Source organism: Oryzias latipes, chromosome 10 (assembly GCF_002234675.1).
Source record: "Oryzias latipes chromosome 10, ASM223467v1".
Taxonomy (NCBI): Eukaryota; Metazoa; Chordata; class Actinopteri; order Beloniformes; family Adrianichthyidae; genus Oryzias; species Oryzias latipes.
The window spans coordinates 22,113,925-22,132,711 of record NC_019868.2 but is presented as its reverse complement, the minus strand read 5'-3'; the positions used below and the strand labels follow the sequence as shown (position 1 = coordinate 22,132,711).

The 18,787-nt window shown below is 41.4% G+C and overlaps 1 protein-coding gene across 1 annotated transcript in view; it reads right to left on the bottom strand.

The window, feature by feature from the left end:
• Window positions 1–3,694: 3,694 nt before the first annotated feature.
• The window catches only part of efnb1 (ephrin B1), a 62,373-nt gene continuing 47,280 nt past the window's right edge, over window positions 3,695–18,787 (bottom strand). Inside the window, exons 3-5 of the mRNA XM_004073539.4 lie at window positions 17,839–17,931; window positions 10,030–10,146; window positions 3,695–7,537 (exon numbers count right to left, since the gene is read on the bottom strand). Of these exons, the coding sequence (XP_004073587.1) occupies window positions 7,149–7,537; window positions 10,030–10,146; window positions 17,839–17,931 (599 nt within the window). The 3' untranslated portion in view covers window positions 3,695–7,148. The remainder of the gene's footprint in view (window positions 7,538–10,029; window positions 10,147–17,838; window positions 17,932–18,787) is intronic.

The following is an 18,787-nucleotide window of genomic DNA, read 5'->3' as shown; positions in this document are numbered from 1 at the left end:
ACAAATCATTGAAGAAAAAAGGTTCAGCGCACTGTCTAGTGGGTCTAGATGACCCAACTCCCAATGTTAAAGTGCCTAGGATAGGGTTACAAGCATTCCCAGCGATTCTTTAATTATGGTTGTGGTATTTTTAGGTCAATCTAAAATCCTGCATTTTCTAGGACCTAGTTTCTTGAGAGCGGCAGGAGTTCATCAGACATTTAACCTCACACAAGCTGTCACAAACAAGCTCTTTTTCAAACTACCTCTTTCACCTGCTCTTGATTCACAAATTTATATAAAGATTGAAAAATGCAATTCTAAGCTTAATTTTCTTGATATATGTCCTTCATCATCAGAAAATGTTACAAGAACTTGTTAAAATCACCAAAAAACATGATTTTTGTCTGAGTGAGCCTTTTAGACCTAACTTGGATCTGAATTGACCCTAACTTTATTGTGAAATTTTAGACTTGCAAAAAGGGACTTTGTGCTTCAATGTGTGATGAGACTGAAATTTTTTGCCAGAGAAAAGTGGTACAAGTGTGTGCTATTATTGTTCCAGTTTTCACATTTTGTTGTGTCATGTTGGAGTAAATATAAAAAAAGAAAAAATGTAAAGCATTGGGGAAGGTAGTAAAGTAGATCATTTGCAATTTTTAGTAATCTACTGACAGTGGTACTCAATTGTGCAGTGGTGCCAGCTGGATTATTTCAGATGTGCTTTCATTTGAAGTTTTGTGTTTTAAGGACTTTATTGCCCTTGGCTCTCCTATTCATCAGAAAAGAACCCCCCCACCACCACCACTCATGTGAATGCAAAGAGGCAGCTGAAGTGACTGACTGCTCGTAAGTACTTCACACAGCCCCACTTTAAAAAAAACATATACATATATATATAAAAACGTCCCCTGAGGTTTGGATGTGCGGTAATTTAAAATTTTTTGGTTTGCAATTCAGACTTCAAGATTTTTAGTAACTTCTTTGGCTTTGTCATACATATGCACCCAGTCCTTTGACCTTCCAATACCTGCCACTCAAGCAGGTCAGGACATGACCACACTTAAATACGAAATTTAAAATAAATTGCAAAACGCATTATGTTGCTTGAAAGGAGAAAAGACATTGCTTAAAGGAAGAAAAGTGTGTCGGCATTTGTAGGAACGATGCTTTTATAGTGTTAAACATCAAGAGCAGTTTGAGTGAAAAGGAGGAAATGAGGGAGACTGAAGAAATCAAAGCTTCGAGGCATAATACAGTAATTGGAAAATTGTGCAAATGCTTTTTGGAGTCGTGTTATATAAATGGCCGGCACAGATAATGCCGTAAAATCTGGGCATGGTGATTTTAAATTGAGTCAAGGAACTCTTTCTCTTTTTTTTAAGCTTGGGTTGTAGGAAGGCTAAGAGTGCTGTTTCTCTTTAAAAGGAAGGATACTTTGAAAAAGGGGGGGGGGGGGGGGGGGGGGAGAAGAACGTGGAATAATTTGCTGTTTCTTTTTTTGGTTTCCACACCTGTGACCCAGCACTCAGCCACCCCTGTTACATTCTCCTGTAAGCATGTGCATTTTTTTTTCAGTCTTTTCTGTTTCAGTCCTGCGAATGATTGATGAGTCGCGGTCAGACCTGGATCCCTGCCACAGCACAGGCCTGATCAGGCATGTTCTGGTCATAACAATGCCATCAATATGTGCCTGACGGCTCTGTGTGTGCACATGTGTGTGTGTATGCTGCTGGACTGCAACTTAAAGTTGAAACATACCAGGAAAGAGAGATGCTAAGGTGGAATTTCCGTTTCCAGCTCCTCTGGAGGGATTAAAGCTCAGTGATGTTTGGATATTCTTCCCCCACTGATTGGAATTTAAATAATATTATTACGCCCTTTCATGAATGATCTACAGTTTATGTCACCGTTTGACTAATGAACTCTCTTTTTGTGGTTTTTCTTCGATTGGCTCCATTTTCCTTCATCTCCAGTTTCCTCTGCAGCTCCGATCTTGACCAAAAATCCGCTTGATATTTGATGAGCAGGGTTTGATGCAAGGCATTAGCAGCCCTGCATAATTTATGAATGGCGAGTGATGCATTAACCCATTAAATATGTATATGTACATTACACAAGAAAGAGCATGTCCCATAGTATGTCGTATTGATTCTGGTGTGAGTTACAAGTCTCTCGGACAATCTTTATGAAGAAACACAAGGAGATTGAGGACCAAATCATTTAAGACTTTTATTGACAGGCCTAACCCCTGGATGCCAAATGGTTTGCAGAGTTTGAACTTACTTGCTCCTGCAGATCAAGAACATAGTCTGCACATGCAGCAGATTTGGTGTCAGGGCGGTTTGAGCAAAATTACATAAAGGGAAACTAAGTCGGAGTGCCAGCAAACACAGTCAGGGAAATCAGACTTGCGTTCTTGAATTCTTTCCCTCATCTGGTTAGCTAGATCAATTTACCTCTCCAACTTCATTTTCCGTTTGTGGCTTCACAAGCTGCGCTGGCCTGGTTGGAGGAGAAATTATGAGGCTTAGGTAAAAAAAAAAAAAGCACAAACTCCTGGTTATATGAGGTGAACAACCACCTATTTAATCTCTACTTCTCTACCTTAAAAGACCTATTTCTGACTTGACATTATCGGGCCAAACATTACAAATTTTAACATTTTGCTGCAAAATAAAGAGGTAAAAAATGGAATTTTTCTTCCCACTTGTCAGTGTATAAAATTGAGTGTAGGTTTAATTGCTCCCTAGTCAACTGAAACTGCTGGCAGCTGTTAGTTTCCCAGGTGACTTATTTCCTCTATAAAGACATGCAAGCCATCGTCTTGTGCATTTAAAAAGAATTTGTGGTGATGACAATGTTTTTGGCTGTTTTGATATAAAACTTGTGTGCAATGTTTGAGACTGCTTTGGTGGAATGGCAGAGAAGCAGCTCCTAAAGGAAGATTTTAATAAATTCATGGAAAAGTGTTTCTTTGGGGGCATCTGAGGCCCAACCCAGGAAACCAGATACACTTATATGTGCCCCAAAGCTCAGAAAGAAACATTGAAAAGGAAGGACAGCAAAAAAGATTGAGGGGAAAGCATTGACAGCACAGCCACATTATGACTCTCATTGCACTGACTTCCTTTTTCTCCTGGCATCAGTCTCTTCGCTTACCCCCCATGTCTCTGCTCTTACCATAAGCAGCATGAAAGACTTGCCCACAGATACTGTTTTATAGCTAAAAGCTTGGTCGCTGTAACAGCATTTCATACTTTTAGAGCATACTCTTGATTTGTTTCTCGTGTAAATACCGACTGTAATTCAAGACAAATTCAACGGAAAGGCTGAGTGGAGCCAATCAGATTTAATTAAGTATGAAGAAATGTAATTTTGGAGGACACCAGGGCAGAGCGGGTTGATGCAGGCATTAGTAAATATGCAAAAAGCCGTGTCCACATTCCCCCGAATATGAATTTATGAAGCCTTCTTGTGATTTCAATCTGGCTAATGAATCAGAACAAACCCATCTGTGCAGCACTGACCCCTGAGGTGAGGGTTTGGGGGAGTGGGGTGCTGTGAGTGTGGGCGTTGTTGTGTTTTTTATTTTTTTTTACTCATGTGCCAAGGTGGTCACTGTAATAGGAATAAAGGTTTCTAAGTAACAATCTTAAATCCTAAAGGGAAAACAAATTTGAAACAGAAAAAAAAAAAAACATCAGTCCAGACCCAAGTTTCCATGGGAAAAACTTTATTTATCAATATGCGGTAGTTTCCAAACTGGTGGAACATAATTTCCATTGCAGCTGGTGCCAACAGGTTACGCTGAGAAGCGGCAAATAAGTGAATGGCAAAAGAAAAGAACAAAATTTAACTAAAATGACAAAACTTGACAGTTGTGATTTAAACAAAGGGAAATAAATTCAACAGGTTTTTGCTTTCACGTGCACACTGAGAAATAATACTGTGACTTTAAGCAGTGGCAGAAACCAACCTACAGTGAGGCTCATAGGCAACCGAAATCCTTGAGCTAAATTAGTAAGAGAGGGATGACAAAAGAGAGGGGCGGAGGGAGAGAAGAAGGAGAGAGCATCTTTAAAACAAAGGACCGCCTGGGAGATAATGAGTGGTGTAAACCAGATGATTTATTGGAGAGCGCACCACGGTCGCACTCTCATACATGGCCTCTTTTTTTTCTTTTTTTTTTGTTTTCTCCGCTCCTCCTCTTCCTTATCTGCCTCTTTCTCTATCCTGCACTTTCAGCTTTTTAAAACCCAAATCGTTTTGCTTTTTTAGGGCTGAACTCAAAGGGAGACTAAATCACACAGTCTTCATATGCAGAGTTAAGTGCTGTCTTCTACATGTTTCAGCGACCTATTATTTCTCAGCCACTGGGTGACAAAGTCCTGAACAAGCTCTGAGTGACTGCAGTTCCTGTTAAAAAGCAAAGGCCCAACGCATGTCTTTTTTAAAACACGTGTGGTAACAACAACTCTTTAACAATACTGGAGGCTGCGTAAAAAGACAGCTCATGTGACTGTTGCAATACGTAGTTGAAGTCTAAAGGAAAAGGGAAATAAAAACATGTCACAGGGACAAAAAAAATGCAAGGATTTATACAAAACACACTTTAAAAAGACGGCTATTTACAAACATCCTCCATTACAAAAATCTAATCTTAAATTTTCTTATGAGCAGTGTTCAAGGTGAAATTACATCTTAATTCGGGCTCTGTCCATATATTTACAATTTTTTTCTTTTTCTTGTTTTTCTTCCTCCTACCCAAATTTGAATAACATTAAGTGGTCACTAGAATGAACAAAATGAGATATGGTTCATGGTAATTTGTTAATGACTCCCTAAGCTGGTGTAGCTGAACGGATGCGCAGCGATCCGAAACAAAAATATATGCTCTCGATGTGTTTCGCAGAGAGCCACCGAGGGCTGCATGCTGAGTTAAAACACAGAACCACAAAAGCACAAGCAGCTGTTTAGGTTGTTAACTCTGAGGTTAACGGCACACAAGAGCCATAGGAATCTTCCCGGAGTCTTCAGGCTGCACTGCCTTTTAACTCAGCAGAGTTTGTCCGGTGATGGCGACAGCGCCGTGCGTGGCAGCGGATGATGGGTGCCTCTGCCAGAAAATAAACACTAACTGCCATTCTGACCATTAGACTGGAGATAAACCTGGACCCGTCAGTCTCGGTGTATTTGTGTGTGCATGGAATGACAGCTCGGGTCTGTGCGCTGAAGAATGGATGTCCTTATCTGCTCCCCTCTCCTCTCACACATCATTAGCTTGGATCGTGGCGCTCCCAGGCTTGGCAGCCACACTGTTTGGAGCGCCCAGTGCCAGTCCCGAAACAAGTCTGTTTGGCTGCCCCACCACAGCACCACATCTCTCACAGATGTGAGAGATGTGAAAATAGGTGCAAATCTTGCACCTAGAAGTTCATATAGCAGCTCCAGTTCACTGCTCAGGCCTGCATGGTGCCCGCCGCCACTTTGACTGTGATACCCTGTATAGAATCTTTATCCACAACCAGTGAGAGGATGGAAAAATGGAAATAGTAGCACAGCCTCATCAAACACTCAGGTCAAAGCCAAGTCGAAGGAACATTTTCTCCTTTTTTCTGCCGCTCTGTCCTCCCTGGCGACTGAGTGTGGGCATGAAGATGGCACAGAGATTAGTCACACGCTGGCGACACCACTTACTGCGCACTCCAATGACTCATCTACAGATGGCAGCCAATTGGCATCTGATAATACTGTATCCCGGTTTTCAGCAGCAACTTACATATAGGGCACTCTGCCTATATAGGCCAACCAATCAGCAGCCCCTCCCATCCTCTCACAGCCCACCTCCTCACCCAGGCAGCAGGCATCAATCTAACCATTTGATGCTTAAACTGTGGCACCAGAGGATGAAAACAAATACATACAAACCTGCCTGCTGTGTTGAAAACCCCCACACTGACAGCCTATCAGACAGCAATATCCTCAATTCCTGCCAACTGGAGCCACAAGAGGTTTTTGTTAGATCTCGGGCTTGTCTGTCTGTCGACTCTAGTCTGTCTTGTTTTTACAGCTTATGGCCGATACAGTAAAATTCTCCCACAAAGCCGGTTTTCCCACATTAGAAAAAAAAAATGGCCTAGACATGCCCAGACACATCTAGAGGACACTCCCCGAAATACACACAAGCAGGTCATAAATACCAGAGTGATGGGGAAACTTGTATTAAAAACAACGGAGGAGGGAGTTATCAGCTACACACACACATACACACACAACTACACACCTCGACGTCTACAGTCCAGGTCAAAGTATTTCCTCAAGAAAAAAAGAAATGAGCGCAATGGATGAGATGGGTGGTGAAGAGACTGAGTTATACCAATGATCTATTAACTCCTATACATTGTGCACTTGTAGGAAAAGTCTAACAAAATACAACTGCTTTGTGAACTGAATCAGGGTTCAAGGAAATCCTCCATTAAAAATAGTAAGTAAGGCAAACGTCAGAGGTGCGAAGGGAGGAGAAACACTTTATTTCACACACTTTGTAATATACCTGAGCTATCTGGAGAGTTTCCTGGCCCGGCACGAGGCCCCCACTATCACACAGGCTTTGAGGCGCGCACGCACACACTTGTTCTCCACTCGCACAAAGGAAAAAGAGAGGAAATGCAGGCTGAGTGGCGCTCAGGCCCATGTCTGCCTGTTCCCGGCTGGTGTGCTAGGACGGTGTGTTTAATTGGGTGTAGCACAGACTGTACTTCAGGGAGCTGAGATAAGTTATATCCTGTCTGTTAAAAAGGGACCACGAAGCTTGAGTTCCATCTGTTGGTTGGTTGCTCCAGCCACGCCCCCCCACCCCCACCCCCTGCCAGAACACAGCAGGGAGATGCGGAGGGTGGGAGTGGATGGGGAAGGATGGAAGGTGGGGGAATGTCAGACAACTCAAACAAACAGGGTAAACCCTCTTTCATCAGGCAGCTCTCATCCCCGCTGGTTTACTGGTCGCTGCGTGTTTCTCCAGATTTGTGCAGCAGGTGGTAGAAATAACAGGGGCTTGAAGAGGCATCAAGTCCCCAGATTGCAAAGGAAAGTGTTTTCCCAAGAACGTAAATCAGGCGCTCCTCTTTTTCTCTCTCTTGACCGCATTGCTGGCTAGATGAAGCCCTTCAGACTTTGTAGTAGATGTTGGCAGGGCTCTGTGGAGGCATCTCCTGGACAATGTAGACTGGATGGCCATAGTCGCCGCTCACCTTCTCATAGTGAGGGCAGTAGTTGTTCTCTGTCCGCAGAGGAATGATGATGTCACTGGGCTCCGTGCCCGCCGTGCCCGGGAGTTTGGGATTGGACAGCGTGCTGAGCGACAACGCGGAGGGGCGGGCCTGAGAGTGGGAGTTTTTCCTGGCACGTTTGCGCATCTTGATAAGGAGGATGACGAGGAGGAGGATGAGCACGAGGAAGATGACGCAGCCGGCTGCGATGGTGGAAAACAAAGCCATTTTGGAGCCTAGGATGCCGTCTGTAGCAGAAGACCCTGTCTGGTCCTGATTCCTGTGGTCTGGAAGGAGAATCACAAAGAGGGCTTAGGAAAGGGAGGTCAAATAAGGCAGGCTGTCATAATTTATTTTTCCATTGCAGGGAGGAAAGGTCTACCCCTCATTTTTTTGATTTATTGTGTTTTTGTTCCTTAAAAAAAAGATAGATTTAGTACCTAAAAAAGATCAAAAAGGTGCCACGTGTGGAGATTTTCTTATAATATCAAGGTGCAGAGACAGTAATAAACTCACATAAGGACTTTGGGAGTTTAATTAATGACTCTCCATTAAAAATAAAGAGGTAACTAATTCTTGCTGTTGGTTAGTTTACGACATTTAAGGAAACGGCCCTGCCATTTATGCCTCACCGAAGAGGTAGGGTCTTGCTTGTTTGCGAAGAGGGATGAATCATTTTAATGTGGTTGTGAGGAGAATGACGCACATTTACAGTGAGGCTGTCACATCATGTGCAGAGCTTCCTAAATCCTAGTTCCTGTTTACCCAACATGACTCAAATCAAAATAGACTTTTAAAAGACCCACTCCATTAAAAATTATATTATTGGTGTTTTTTAACATTTTCTTGTGGTATTTTCTCATAATGGAGGACATATATAAAGAAAATAGGCCTAAGGTTGCATTTCTGAGTATTTCTTAATTCAAACCATTGTGAATCAGGAGCACGGAATCAGGAAACGAAAAGACGCAGTTTAAAAAGGCTTGTAGGAGCTACAATAGTGGCCACAACCTACTTGCTCTGCTCCAATCTGATGCATCCACTACTAGTAGACTACTAGATCCATGTACGTCTTTGTTTTCCTTGTCTGAGCTGGCATTTGGCTCAAAACTCTACGGCTGGTTGGCTACTATATTGCTCGCCATTTTCGTTAGGGGTTGCAAGGGGCTGTAAGCTAGTAGGAGAGCGTGTAAACAGATGGATCATGAGAAATGGGGTGGGCTCACTGCGTGCCACCAACCCAGAGGCAAATTTCTAACAAACTCCTGCTGCTCTGCAGAAGCTATGTCCTAGAAAACGACACACGTTTTTTGGTTTTGGCTAAAAATGGCATATTCACAATTAAAAGACCACTGAGAATGCTTTTAAAATCAATCATAAGATGATTGGAGAGGGACTTTAATTAAATCTGAGTTCACAACTGTGATAAGAACTGAATATGTTTTCTACTACCTTGAGCCTGCAATAGTATGGCAAAGACTGAAGGGTGGAGGGGTTCTGATCTGATCTGATCTTCTTTTGTTTAAAGGGTTTAGGATGGGGGTTGTCAGGGTGTTACTGAAAAAGAAAGAGAGAATAACTGGGGTCCTTCAGTGACTGAAACCTGAGAAGAACCAAATCTGTTTTCCATGTATACACGCAGCTGCTGCCAGAGAGAATCCCCCCTCCACCCCCACCACAATCCCAGCCATCACTCTTTTACTGTCCGTGACCCCCACATCAACCCCCCAAAAGGCACACAAAAGTCCCATGCCTTAGGAAGCTGCCATCCCTGCTAATGACTGTGCTTCTGCACATGGCAATCCACTTTTCACTTAACCATTTATTGATAAGGGGATAACAGCGACTTATCCCCGACTCCTGCGACGCGACGGTAAAGTACCAGCTCCGAGACTTATCACTGAAATCAGAGGCTGCAGGAATTTTCTGCATTCTGGGCACGGGATGGAACTGCAGAAAGGCTGTCACGGATTTCATTCCTGAAATATCTGCCCCTCAAACCGCAGCCGCTCGTCCTTCACCCCACCCTCCACTCCCTCACTTGACACAATGAATGGTAGACAGGTAAAAGCTGGGATACCAGGAAGAGGTGGCATTAGGGAATCTTTTTATAGAGCAACTAATGTCAAATAAGCAATTATTAAAGAAGCGTGGCTTATCACATTGGGACAGGCGTGACAGTATGAACTTAGAGGAAAACTGTGGCGTACAAAGTTGTGGAGTAAGTGAAAAGTTAGTGAAGTGGAGAGGAGTTAATAAACGAAAAAGAAGCAGTTTCTCCTTTGGGAAGCAGCAATGAAAGTTGGAAGTAAAAACAGGAAAGAACCAGAGCCCAGAGCGAGGGATCAAGTGATTCCTTCATTTTTCTCCTTTTCATCTTAATTTATCTGCAATTCTAATTAGATTTCAAAGGATATTTTAGAAATATTTTTTCTTAACTTTTGCCAGCGTAAACTGTATTTGTTTTAAGAGAAATTGAGTGTTATTCGCTGCATCTAATAAATCCCATTAGCACAAAAGGAGCACCATTTGGCATTCAAAAGCACATGAGCTTTAATTTACATCTAGAAGATCAACTATTGCTTCTATTTTCTGCTTTTAGGCTAAGTGTGATTAATTATTAGTCGAGACCTTAAGGCTGTGAGTATTATTCTTGTTGTTTTCTAACATTTCAAAAATCTTTATTTGCCTAAACATTTGCTCTCTAGAAAGCAGAAACATCATTCTGCAACATCATTCTGGCTGCAAAGCCAGAGAGTTCTAATCATTTTCCACTCACCTGGACTTCCTGGTTCTTCAGGTCTTATCTCATTGGTTTTGGGCGTAATAGGACTGGACTCAGGTATGGTGTTGTCATCCGGAGTCTCAGGCGCATCAGGGTTTGCTGCATTCGGGACTGTAACAAACAAAACACAACAAAAACAGATCAGAGCTGGCAAGCTGCTGGTGCTGAATCAAAATGAGTTGTTCTCTGTAACAGCAGGGATTATATTTATTATCTTTTGATATATCTTTTATGCACAGAGAAGGTGATCTCTCTGCGAGTGTCAAAAGAGGAGATGAAAGCAGAAAAAGAGGAAGGAGGAATTTGCGTACGTCTGTGAAAACACGCCAATATCCCTGTCCTGTCGTAAAAAATGAGCTCACATCTACATCAGCAGCTCCTTCAGCAAACACTCAGACAGGCATTCGCAACACTGACACATTCATGGGAGCCTCACGCACACACGCAAACCTTCTGCACACACACGTATGTACACACCTACAATATACTTAGAATACACTTAGGTCTGGCAGAATGGGGGTAAAGTAGTTATATATTAACTTTTTATTGTTTTACATTATTCATCACGTTAAAAGGCCATAATATGCCTTATTTATTGCTCTGGCTTCAACTCATGGAAGCATGGAAGAGGCAAAATTCTGAGAGGGAGATAATATGAAGACAGGAAGGGACTGGGGGAGGCAAGTAGAGGAGCAGGAGAAGAGGAGGGGGGCCACATGAGCTCTGAGGGGAGCGCAAAGGAAACAGACAGTTTATCTGACTGTCTGTTGCGATTTCAGCAGACACACACACTTTGAAGTCTTTGTGCTGTAAACACTGGTGGGTACTCGGTGTGGTTTTCATAAGGGCATGGCCAGCAGACAGAAGACACTTATATACCATTACTGAAGCCGATGAATTCCACCGAGCTCTATCAGATGCTCCTTCCAGCAGGCCTTATCTGCATTTGCCCATAGGCCCGCTCGAGGGGCTGTGCATGAGAAATAGAGATGAGGGCAAGTGGGGAAGTAATTTGTACTCAAATCCCTGGTGGCGAGTGTGTGTGGCCTTGCACAGGTATGAAGCGGAGAGAACCGGTCAATCTAGTTGTCAGCATTTCCGTCCAGGTTTGCCCGATTCTGAGCAAAGACGAGAAATGACTCCACTCAAGGGAGGTCTCACAGATAAGGCATAAAAACCGTGAAATATGGTATACATTCATGGCTGCATTGGCTTCTGTCTTGGGAGGGTGGGTTCTCAATCTGATCTCCTCCATTCCTCTATTTTCTCCATGTCCAGACCACAGCGCTTCTCCATCCTGATTGCAGCAGGAGTGAACCTAGCTGTGAGCTGTTGTGCATTTTTAATAATTGATGAGAAAAGACAGGAGTGAGAAGTGGGAACATTCACGCATGACAGAGGATACGAGAGGACACACTGATCCGACTCACTCGGAGCACATAGCCTCAACACTGTGCCAACCACTGAGCATGTGCAGGCAGCGTTCTAATGTTCTGACCCATTTTTCCTGCGTGTGCCGCTGACATTTCCCTTAGCTATGCAGACAGCAACTACCTCAGAACTGCCAACCCGCCAGAAGGTAGGAGAGAGTTAGGGGAGGGAGGGAGATGATGATCGAGTGATAGAAGGGGGAGACGGTGATGCTGGGAGAGGGAGATGGAAAAAAAAACATGAGTGAAGATGCATGCACGGCGGTGAGTCAACATATTTCTAATGAGCACAAAGGCATGATGAGGTGGAGGGGAAAAAGACTGCTGAATGTAACACATGTATAAATTATGGGCTTCCTATTAACTCTGTTTCCCTTCTTTTTTTTTTAGCTGATATTGGTTTACAGGCTAGACCAAAGAAGAAATAAAGTGCATTTAATGAGCACCAGAGAATCAGCTGTCTCTAGCGACAAAACTGCAGATGAGTCAATATGATAATGCCCAAGAGTGTTGTCACAGTTAAATGTAAACGCATTGCAAATGCAGCATTAAAAGAGCGAGCACGTACTTCACACTGAAATGAACAGTGAAAATAAACGATAAAGGAGTGAAAACGGAAATATCAGGGGATCTGGAGAGCCTGGCGAACGGAAGGCATTCAGCTGCAAAAACAGAGGAATCAAACACACGATAACATCTGGGGTCAAAACCAGTTGGAGCTTTAGCTTTTATTGTGTTTGTAGGAACAAAACACTGCAAAAGGAAGGGCTGTGAAAAATGTCTGTTTTCATTACAGATTGATCTGGTGAGGTTTGATACAAGATAGAATGTTTTTTTCAAAGCTTTAGATTTCCCTGAGCTACTAAAAAGAAAAAAGATAGGTGGGATTAAAATCATAAAAATTACTTTATGTAAAACTTGTAAAGTAAAAGCCCACTACCTTCAATATAATGTTCATCATGGTCATTTATTGTGTCGTTAAATACAAGATTTTACGTATTTAAGTTATCATTTTCAGTAGCATATTGTGTCTTAAGCATGAAATCTCCTAAATTTGTACAGCAAAATTAAAACACTTTTAACTGGAAAATGCAACAAATACTTAGATGTAACATAAATGAGCATTTTTATATGACAACCAAATCAAGAAATTGTTTGAATAAAAGTCCAACTCTGATGAAAATGGGTTTTTTCATGTTTTCAACATGTTCTTGTGATATTTTTCTGATGGTAGAGGACATAAAATAGAAAAAATTAAGCCTAAAATTGCATTTCTGAGTACGGTATTCCTTTACTCTAATCGATGTGATGGAAAAAAAAAGTTTGTTTGTGACGTAGAAAATATGCTAGGCAGGCTACAAGCTCCGTGCTCGCAGCAGCAGGGAGGGGAACATTGGTCGGGGTTGCTCTGCACCAACGATTCTGCCAACAGAAATTGAGGTTTTTATTTTCCTCGTCTGAGCTGGCATCTGGCTCAAAATTGTCCAGCTGGATAGCTCCGATATTGATCACCATTTTTATTGCAACGCTAATGTTAGCTAGAGATTATGAGGGGCTGTAAGCCAGTGGGAGAGCATGTAGACAAAGGGATGATGGGGAATGAGGGCAGGCTTACTCCCCAGCAATAGTCCCATCACAACTTAGAGACAAATTTCTGAAGAACTTCAGTTGCTCTGCAGAAAATAGTTCCCAGAAAACTAAACACGTTTTTTGATTTTGGCTAAAAATGGCATAATCATAATTAAAAGGCTACTGGGAACGCTTTTGAAAAAGCTCAAAAGATGATTGGAGTAGGTATTTAAATAAATAAAAAAGGGATTTTGAAAAGAAAAAATAAATAAATGAGTCTTTTTCAGAAAAAATGTGATTACTTTATCACTTTACAGGACAGTTTGCAGTGTTGCTGAATGTGTGCAGCTAATAAACTACTTTCTTAAAACTGCTTTTACCTTTGAAATGGCAAAGAAAAAGTTACAAATTGCACAAAGCAGCCAAATCAAAGATGCTGTCATAGCTTTAATTTCTTGAAGCCGTCTTCAAACAGTTGCTGGGTTGAATGGTCATGTTCCACTCACAAAATTATGCTCACTGAAATAGATTTCAAAAGGAGTGGCAGCAGGGCCAATAGCATGTTTTTTTCTAACAGGGTTTTTAGGCCACATTGATTGTGAGTGACAGCTCGCTGTAGACCGTTTCGGGGAATGAGTGCATAGCTCTGCTGAGGAACAGCCCGGAGTCACAGAAACAGAACTCAGCTGAGAATAAATCTCCAAGAATTGTCCTCGATTAAGGCATTTCCTTTCAACTTTCATCAATGTAGAATTTGGAATTGTTTTTTTCCCAGTTAATAGAGTGAAAAGGCATGTGCTGCCAGAACTCATGCAGCCATGCTGCAATCCCAGGCTGTCATATGCTCAAATTGACCTACATAGAAAGATAATGCAATGCCTGTCTGGTTCCTGTGATGCTTGTGTTATATTATTTTCCGTATCTGCTGAGTTTGGTCCTGCTCGAACCTCTGCTGCCATCAGCATTCGTCAGCCTCTATTTTCCCTCCGACTGCCAGGATACACGGCCATCATCCCACTAGCCTACATCCTAATATCAGCACACACTAAAGCTTTCTCAGCACGTCTCAGTTCATTTTCTGCATTTTCAACCATCCAGCTTTTAGGTTGGAAATCAGATCATCGTACTTAGGCAGATGTTCCTCTCAAATGGCAATTAGTGTCTGTTTGGGTCAAAACAATCAGACTGAGGATGGAGGAAATGTTTGCCGAGCAACACATCTGTGTACTGTACACTGTCAAACCCAGGATATAGATGTCCACACAGCCAGTTGAACTGCATGTAAAAGTGAAACTTGTAACGCAAACCAAATGTTGCGTCCAAGGATATCCAAACAAAGCTGACTTGTTTACGTCCAGCATTTTTTCGATGACTTAACCCTGAGCAAGCACTTGCGCACCGACTTCAAACATACTTTCCACAGTGATTGCTGTGTACGAATCCCAGCTGAGGGGTGTCACAGAGCTCCTCATAATTTGGAAGTAGAAGTTATTCTACAAAAGCCATCTGGGAGCTCTTTTATAAACAACTACTCGCAGGATAAAAAATGTGTCTACATTACCAGTAAGGGTGGCCGACGTGGATACAGTCATCTGTCATGGCATTGGCCTATGTAATGTTATACCTCAATGTATACCACAATTGAGGATTTTCTGTAAGTACAAATGTAATATTCAACAAAACCAGACAAGAATTCAATAACTAATTAATCAGGGCACTTTATCGCAGTGACACACAAATCCTGAAAATCGAAGGGAACAGTCCATGGAGCAGTCCCACTTATTGACTGCTTGCAAACACTTAATACAACCAGTATTAAACAGATAATTAACCCACAAGACCCCTACAGTTAAAAAAAAACATTATATAAGAGCGATGTTTAGCCATCTTTGGACATCGAGTTTTCCTTCTTAGTCATCCAGCTGGCTTTTTTCTTAACTTTTGTTGTTATTTAAATAAAGATTTATACTTTCAAAAATACAATTTTTGTGATCTTATCTAGGTTATCTGGCTTCTTCCACCTCCCTGTATGTTTACCTGTTCTATATAACGTTCATTCTATAGTTTTATACTCTGTCGCCTTTTTTTTTTCCCCATAATGTTATGTATGTGATAACTAAGTCAGTAAAGTAATTAAAAAGTGAATCAATTTATACGTGTTTTCTGTGTGGTCAGTACTCTGAAAATTAAATAGTACGTTGTTATTTTTGCCAAATTAGTAGGTAAGGATGAGCGTTTCTATTGTCCCCAAAGGTTCTGAACACACAGGCTTTTTAATCTTGGTCCTAAGTCACAGTTCTATTTCAGAAATTTGGATGCAGTATTATAAACTAAGAAGAATAGAAATGTAAGGAAAGTACTACAGACAATTTGACACGTGCTAGGCCTGGAATAGAATGACCAATCCTTCCGTCGTAGGACAGACGCTAAACCAACAGAGCTCACGCAGGATCGAATGATCTTTTACATGAGCAACATAAACACTTGTCATCCATATAACACTTTACAATAACAACATGGTGCTTTATGGTTGAATTAAGTGCTTTTCACACATGAAATATGGGATTTACTGCTAAAGCGACAACATTCAGTCATTCAGACACACATAACTTTTTCCATTAATGGTTGTCATGCTTCATTCGGACGTGTTTGTGAACACGACAAAAAAGATTCACGGCAACATCTGCCATGCACACCAGTTAAGACACTTCATTAGGAAGAGGTAGTCTATGATAAAAAGAGATGTGGGAAAAATAGGGGCTTCAGAGGCACCAGAATGCTTTAAAACTAACTTGTTTGTTGGCATAGTTAGCACAAAAAAAGTAAATCCCCTGAGAATTGCAACTTTCTTGTAACAACATGTTGTTTTACCATAGAAATCAGCATAAATCAAACTAACATGCTGTTGTACAATTTAAATAAAAAGGCAGTGGATGGAAGCAGATGAAAATATTAATATTTAATTGCAAGAGAGACCAGAAGCTTCAGCTGCAGCTCAAAGACTTTTAAACACTTTTCTCTCGTTAATTTGGCTCTCGCTGAGTAAAAAAATGATTTGCTGCCTCAGCTAATTATAGCAGGTAAGAGCGTGGTGGAGGAAAGTTTGGACAGACATATCATTTGTTTATTTAATGATGCAATATGTCTTAATCTTTCTGCACAGCAGATCATGTAAGCTGCTGCCGCTGCTGTGCATGTCAGATGCCAGTTCCCACAGGGGTTGTGATGAAAATGATGTGTAAATGTTATGGTCTGTGTAATAAAAAAGGTATGAAAAATAAAATGGCAGGTCAGCGTGACTACATAACAGCAGAAAAGGGCTTTTTTCTATGTAGTTCTAGCTCTAAGCTCTGGTATATATATATATGTATATATTTTTTTTTAATGGTGATATATATACTCAAAAACTCAGCAAAATTTGCATGCAAATGGCAACCATCAAAAATGAATATTAAGCATAGCAAACAGTCCCCCTACCCAAAAAATGATGACATCAGCAGGCAGCAGGCAAAATTGTCAAAAAAATATTATGGGGCCAAAATCTATCATGGGGCTTAAAAATATTTCAATATTTAACATTATTATGGGATGGCTACAGAACCTACATCTTGGCAGCCAATTTTTCTTAGCAAAAAGTGAAATTCTGTGCTTTTCAGATTTTCACACAATATGACAAAATACTTTTTTTTTTCCAGAGTGATCGGGTTAGGGCTACAGCCACAACCAAAACTTTGTTGACTTTGACCTCAGTTGGAGGCCTCCATCTTGAATCTTGAATTTTCACCCAAAAAAATAAAAAATAAAAACTACCTCCACATTTGAGCTCCAAGGGATTTTAATCTACTGACTCATTTACTCATGGAACATCATAGCCATGGCCATGGTGCAAAATCTCTGGTAAATCTGCATTCAGTGGGTTTTTTTTCTCTTCAAGTCTTACTTTTTAAAATTAAGGCAATTATTTACATATATGGTGTATTTACTGCAAGTATATTTTCAAATTACCGGTAGGCATCATTAAGTATGTTTGAATAAAATAGGTTTCTATTGCCGGGGTCACAATGTCGAACAAACAAAATAATCCAATATGGAAATCCTTGCCATATTTTCATGATTTTCCCCCTATGATTCTGTTTGAAGGTAATAAACACAGTGAGGTTTTAAACCGAGAATTGTGGCATCCCTATAATGTGGTTAAAGGTAACAGAGTACAAATATCATGAAGCTCAAATGAGCAGAGATGCTTATACCAGGATAAGGATTTTTAAAATCTGTAATCCCAACGAATAAAACAGAAACTGAAAACAAATTAAAAATTAAAAAGTTTTAAATGTTTTCATTTATACTGAAACATGTAACATGTATTAAAAGTATACTGCCCCAATATTATTTAAAAATGTGGTAAAAGCAGTGATTTTCTGTTGATAAGTTACCAGTAGATCAATTCAACCAATGAAACATGTAATTGGTCAATATGTTAATAAATGTGAAAATGGGTATTTTTGCCTAAATTCAACATTAAATCTAATAAAGTGTATTAATTTAAATGCAAGTGAATCAAGATGAATGATGCAGTTTTTACCAATTGTAAAGTCAGAACAAAAAAATAGGAAAAACTTTAACCCAGGTGACAGAAGTATTTCACAGAACAACTTTATAGCCGCAAAGAGCTGGTCTCATTGGACTGAACATTGTGTTGTTGCACACACACAGCAATAAATGGAAATGTCACACTAAAGTGAAACATGGCTCGCAGGCAGCAGCTGTGGATCGTGTTCTACATGTGAGGTGGGCGCACATTTACCTTGTCCGACTTTCATGATGACTTTCATGGCTCGGGTCTTGCAAACGCCTCCCTCTCGGTTCTCCAGGCCCTCAATTGTGCCGTTGGAAGTCGCTGGAGTGGAAGGACGTGATGGAGAAGAAAGAGAAGAAGAAAGGGGAGAGATGGTGACACGTTGGTTAATAAGCACGGCTGTAACGCACAGAACTAATCAATATTTACAACAAGTACTGATTAGCTGTTCAAGTGATTAGCGGTTCTCACCCTCAATCAACTACGAGCTCCTCTCAATGGTACCACTCATTAACACAGTAAAATGAAGTCAAATGAATGGAACAACATTATGGTCCACGGAGGCTGGATGGGCGCTGAGGTGGAGGAACACAGACCTATGTGTGTGTGCAGAGGGGGGAGTTTGTGTGTGATTTCTGTCTTTGCATGGTTCAGCAGTAAGCCATGGCTGTGAGCTTCCAGCTGCTTGCCAAGTCCTCAAGCAGTTTACTCCTCTCAGGCCACATGTGCCGCTCCGTGCTGAAAGTAAAGGGAGCTAAATGCCCCCTTCAACATTTGCATGAGCACGTCTCTGCCTCCTTCTACAAATTAGGGCATGCATGTGTGCGAGCTGGCCGCTCCGTTTGAAAGTCTGCTCTGACTTGAGTGAGGAGTTTAGGGGTCGAGGGTGGTGGGTCTTTTTCCAATGTCACAGTCGCTTCACGCACCGACACAATCGGTTGTCTATTTTAGGGCCCTGATAATGACCTAAGGAGACAGAGTGTGACTCTGACCTTAACGCTGAGCAGTCAAACACAAGGCTGGGCATCTATGTGTGTCTGTGTGTGTGTGTGGGTGGGCATGCTCTTATGTCTGCACACCTCTAATTTTGGAATTCCCCAAATTATCTCAATCTCTGCTTGGTCTGCTGTTTTAACACACTCCCTTCCTCAGCAACGTTTTCCTTTCTTTTCCGTGC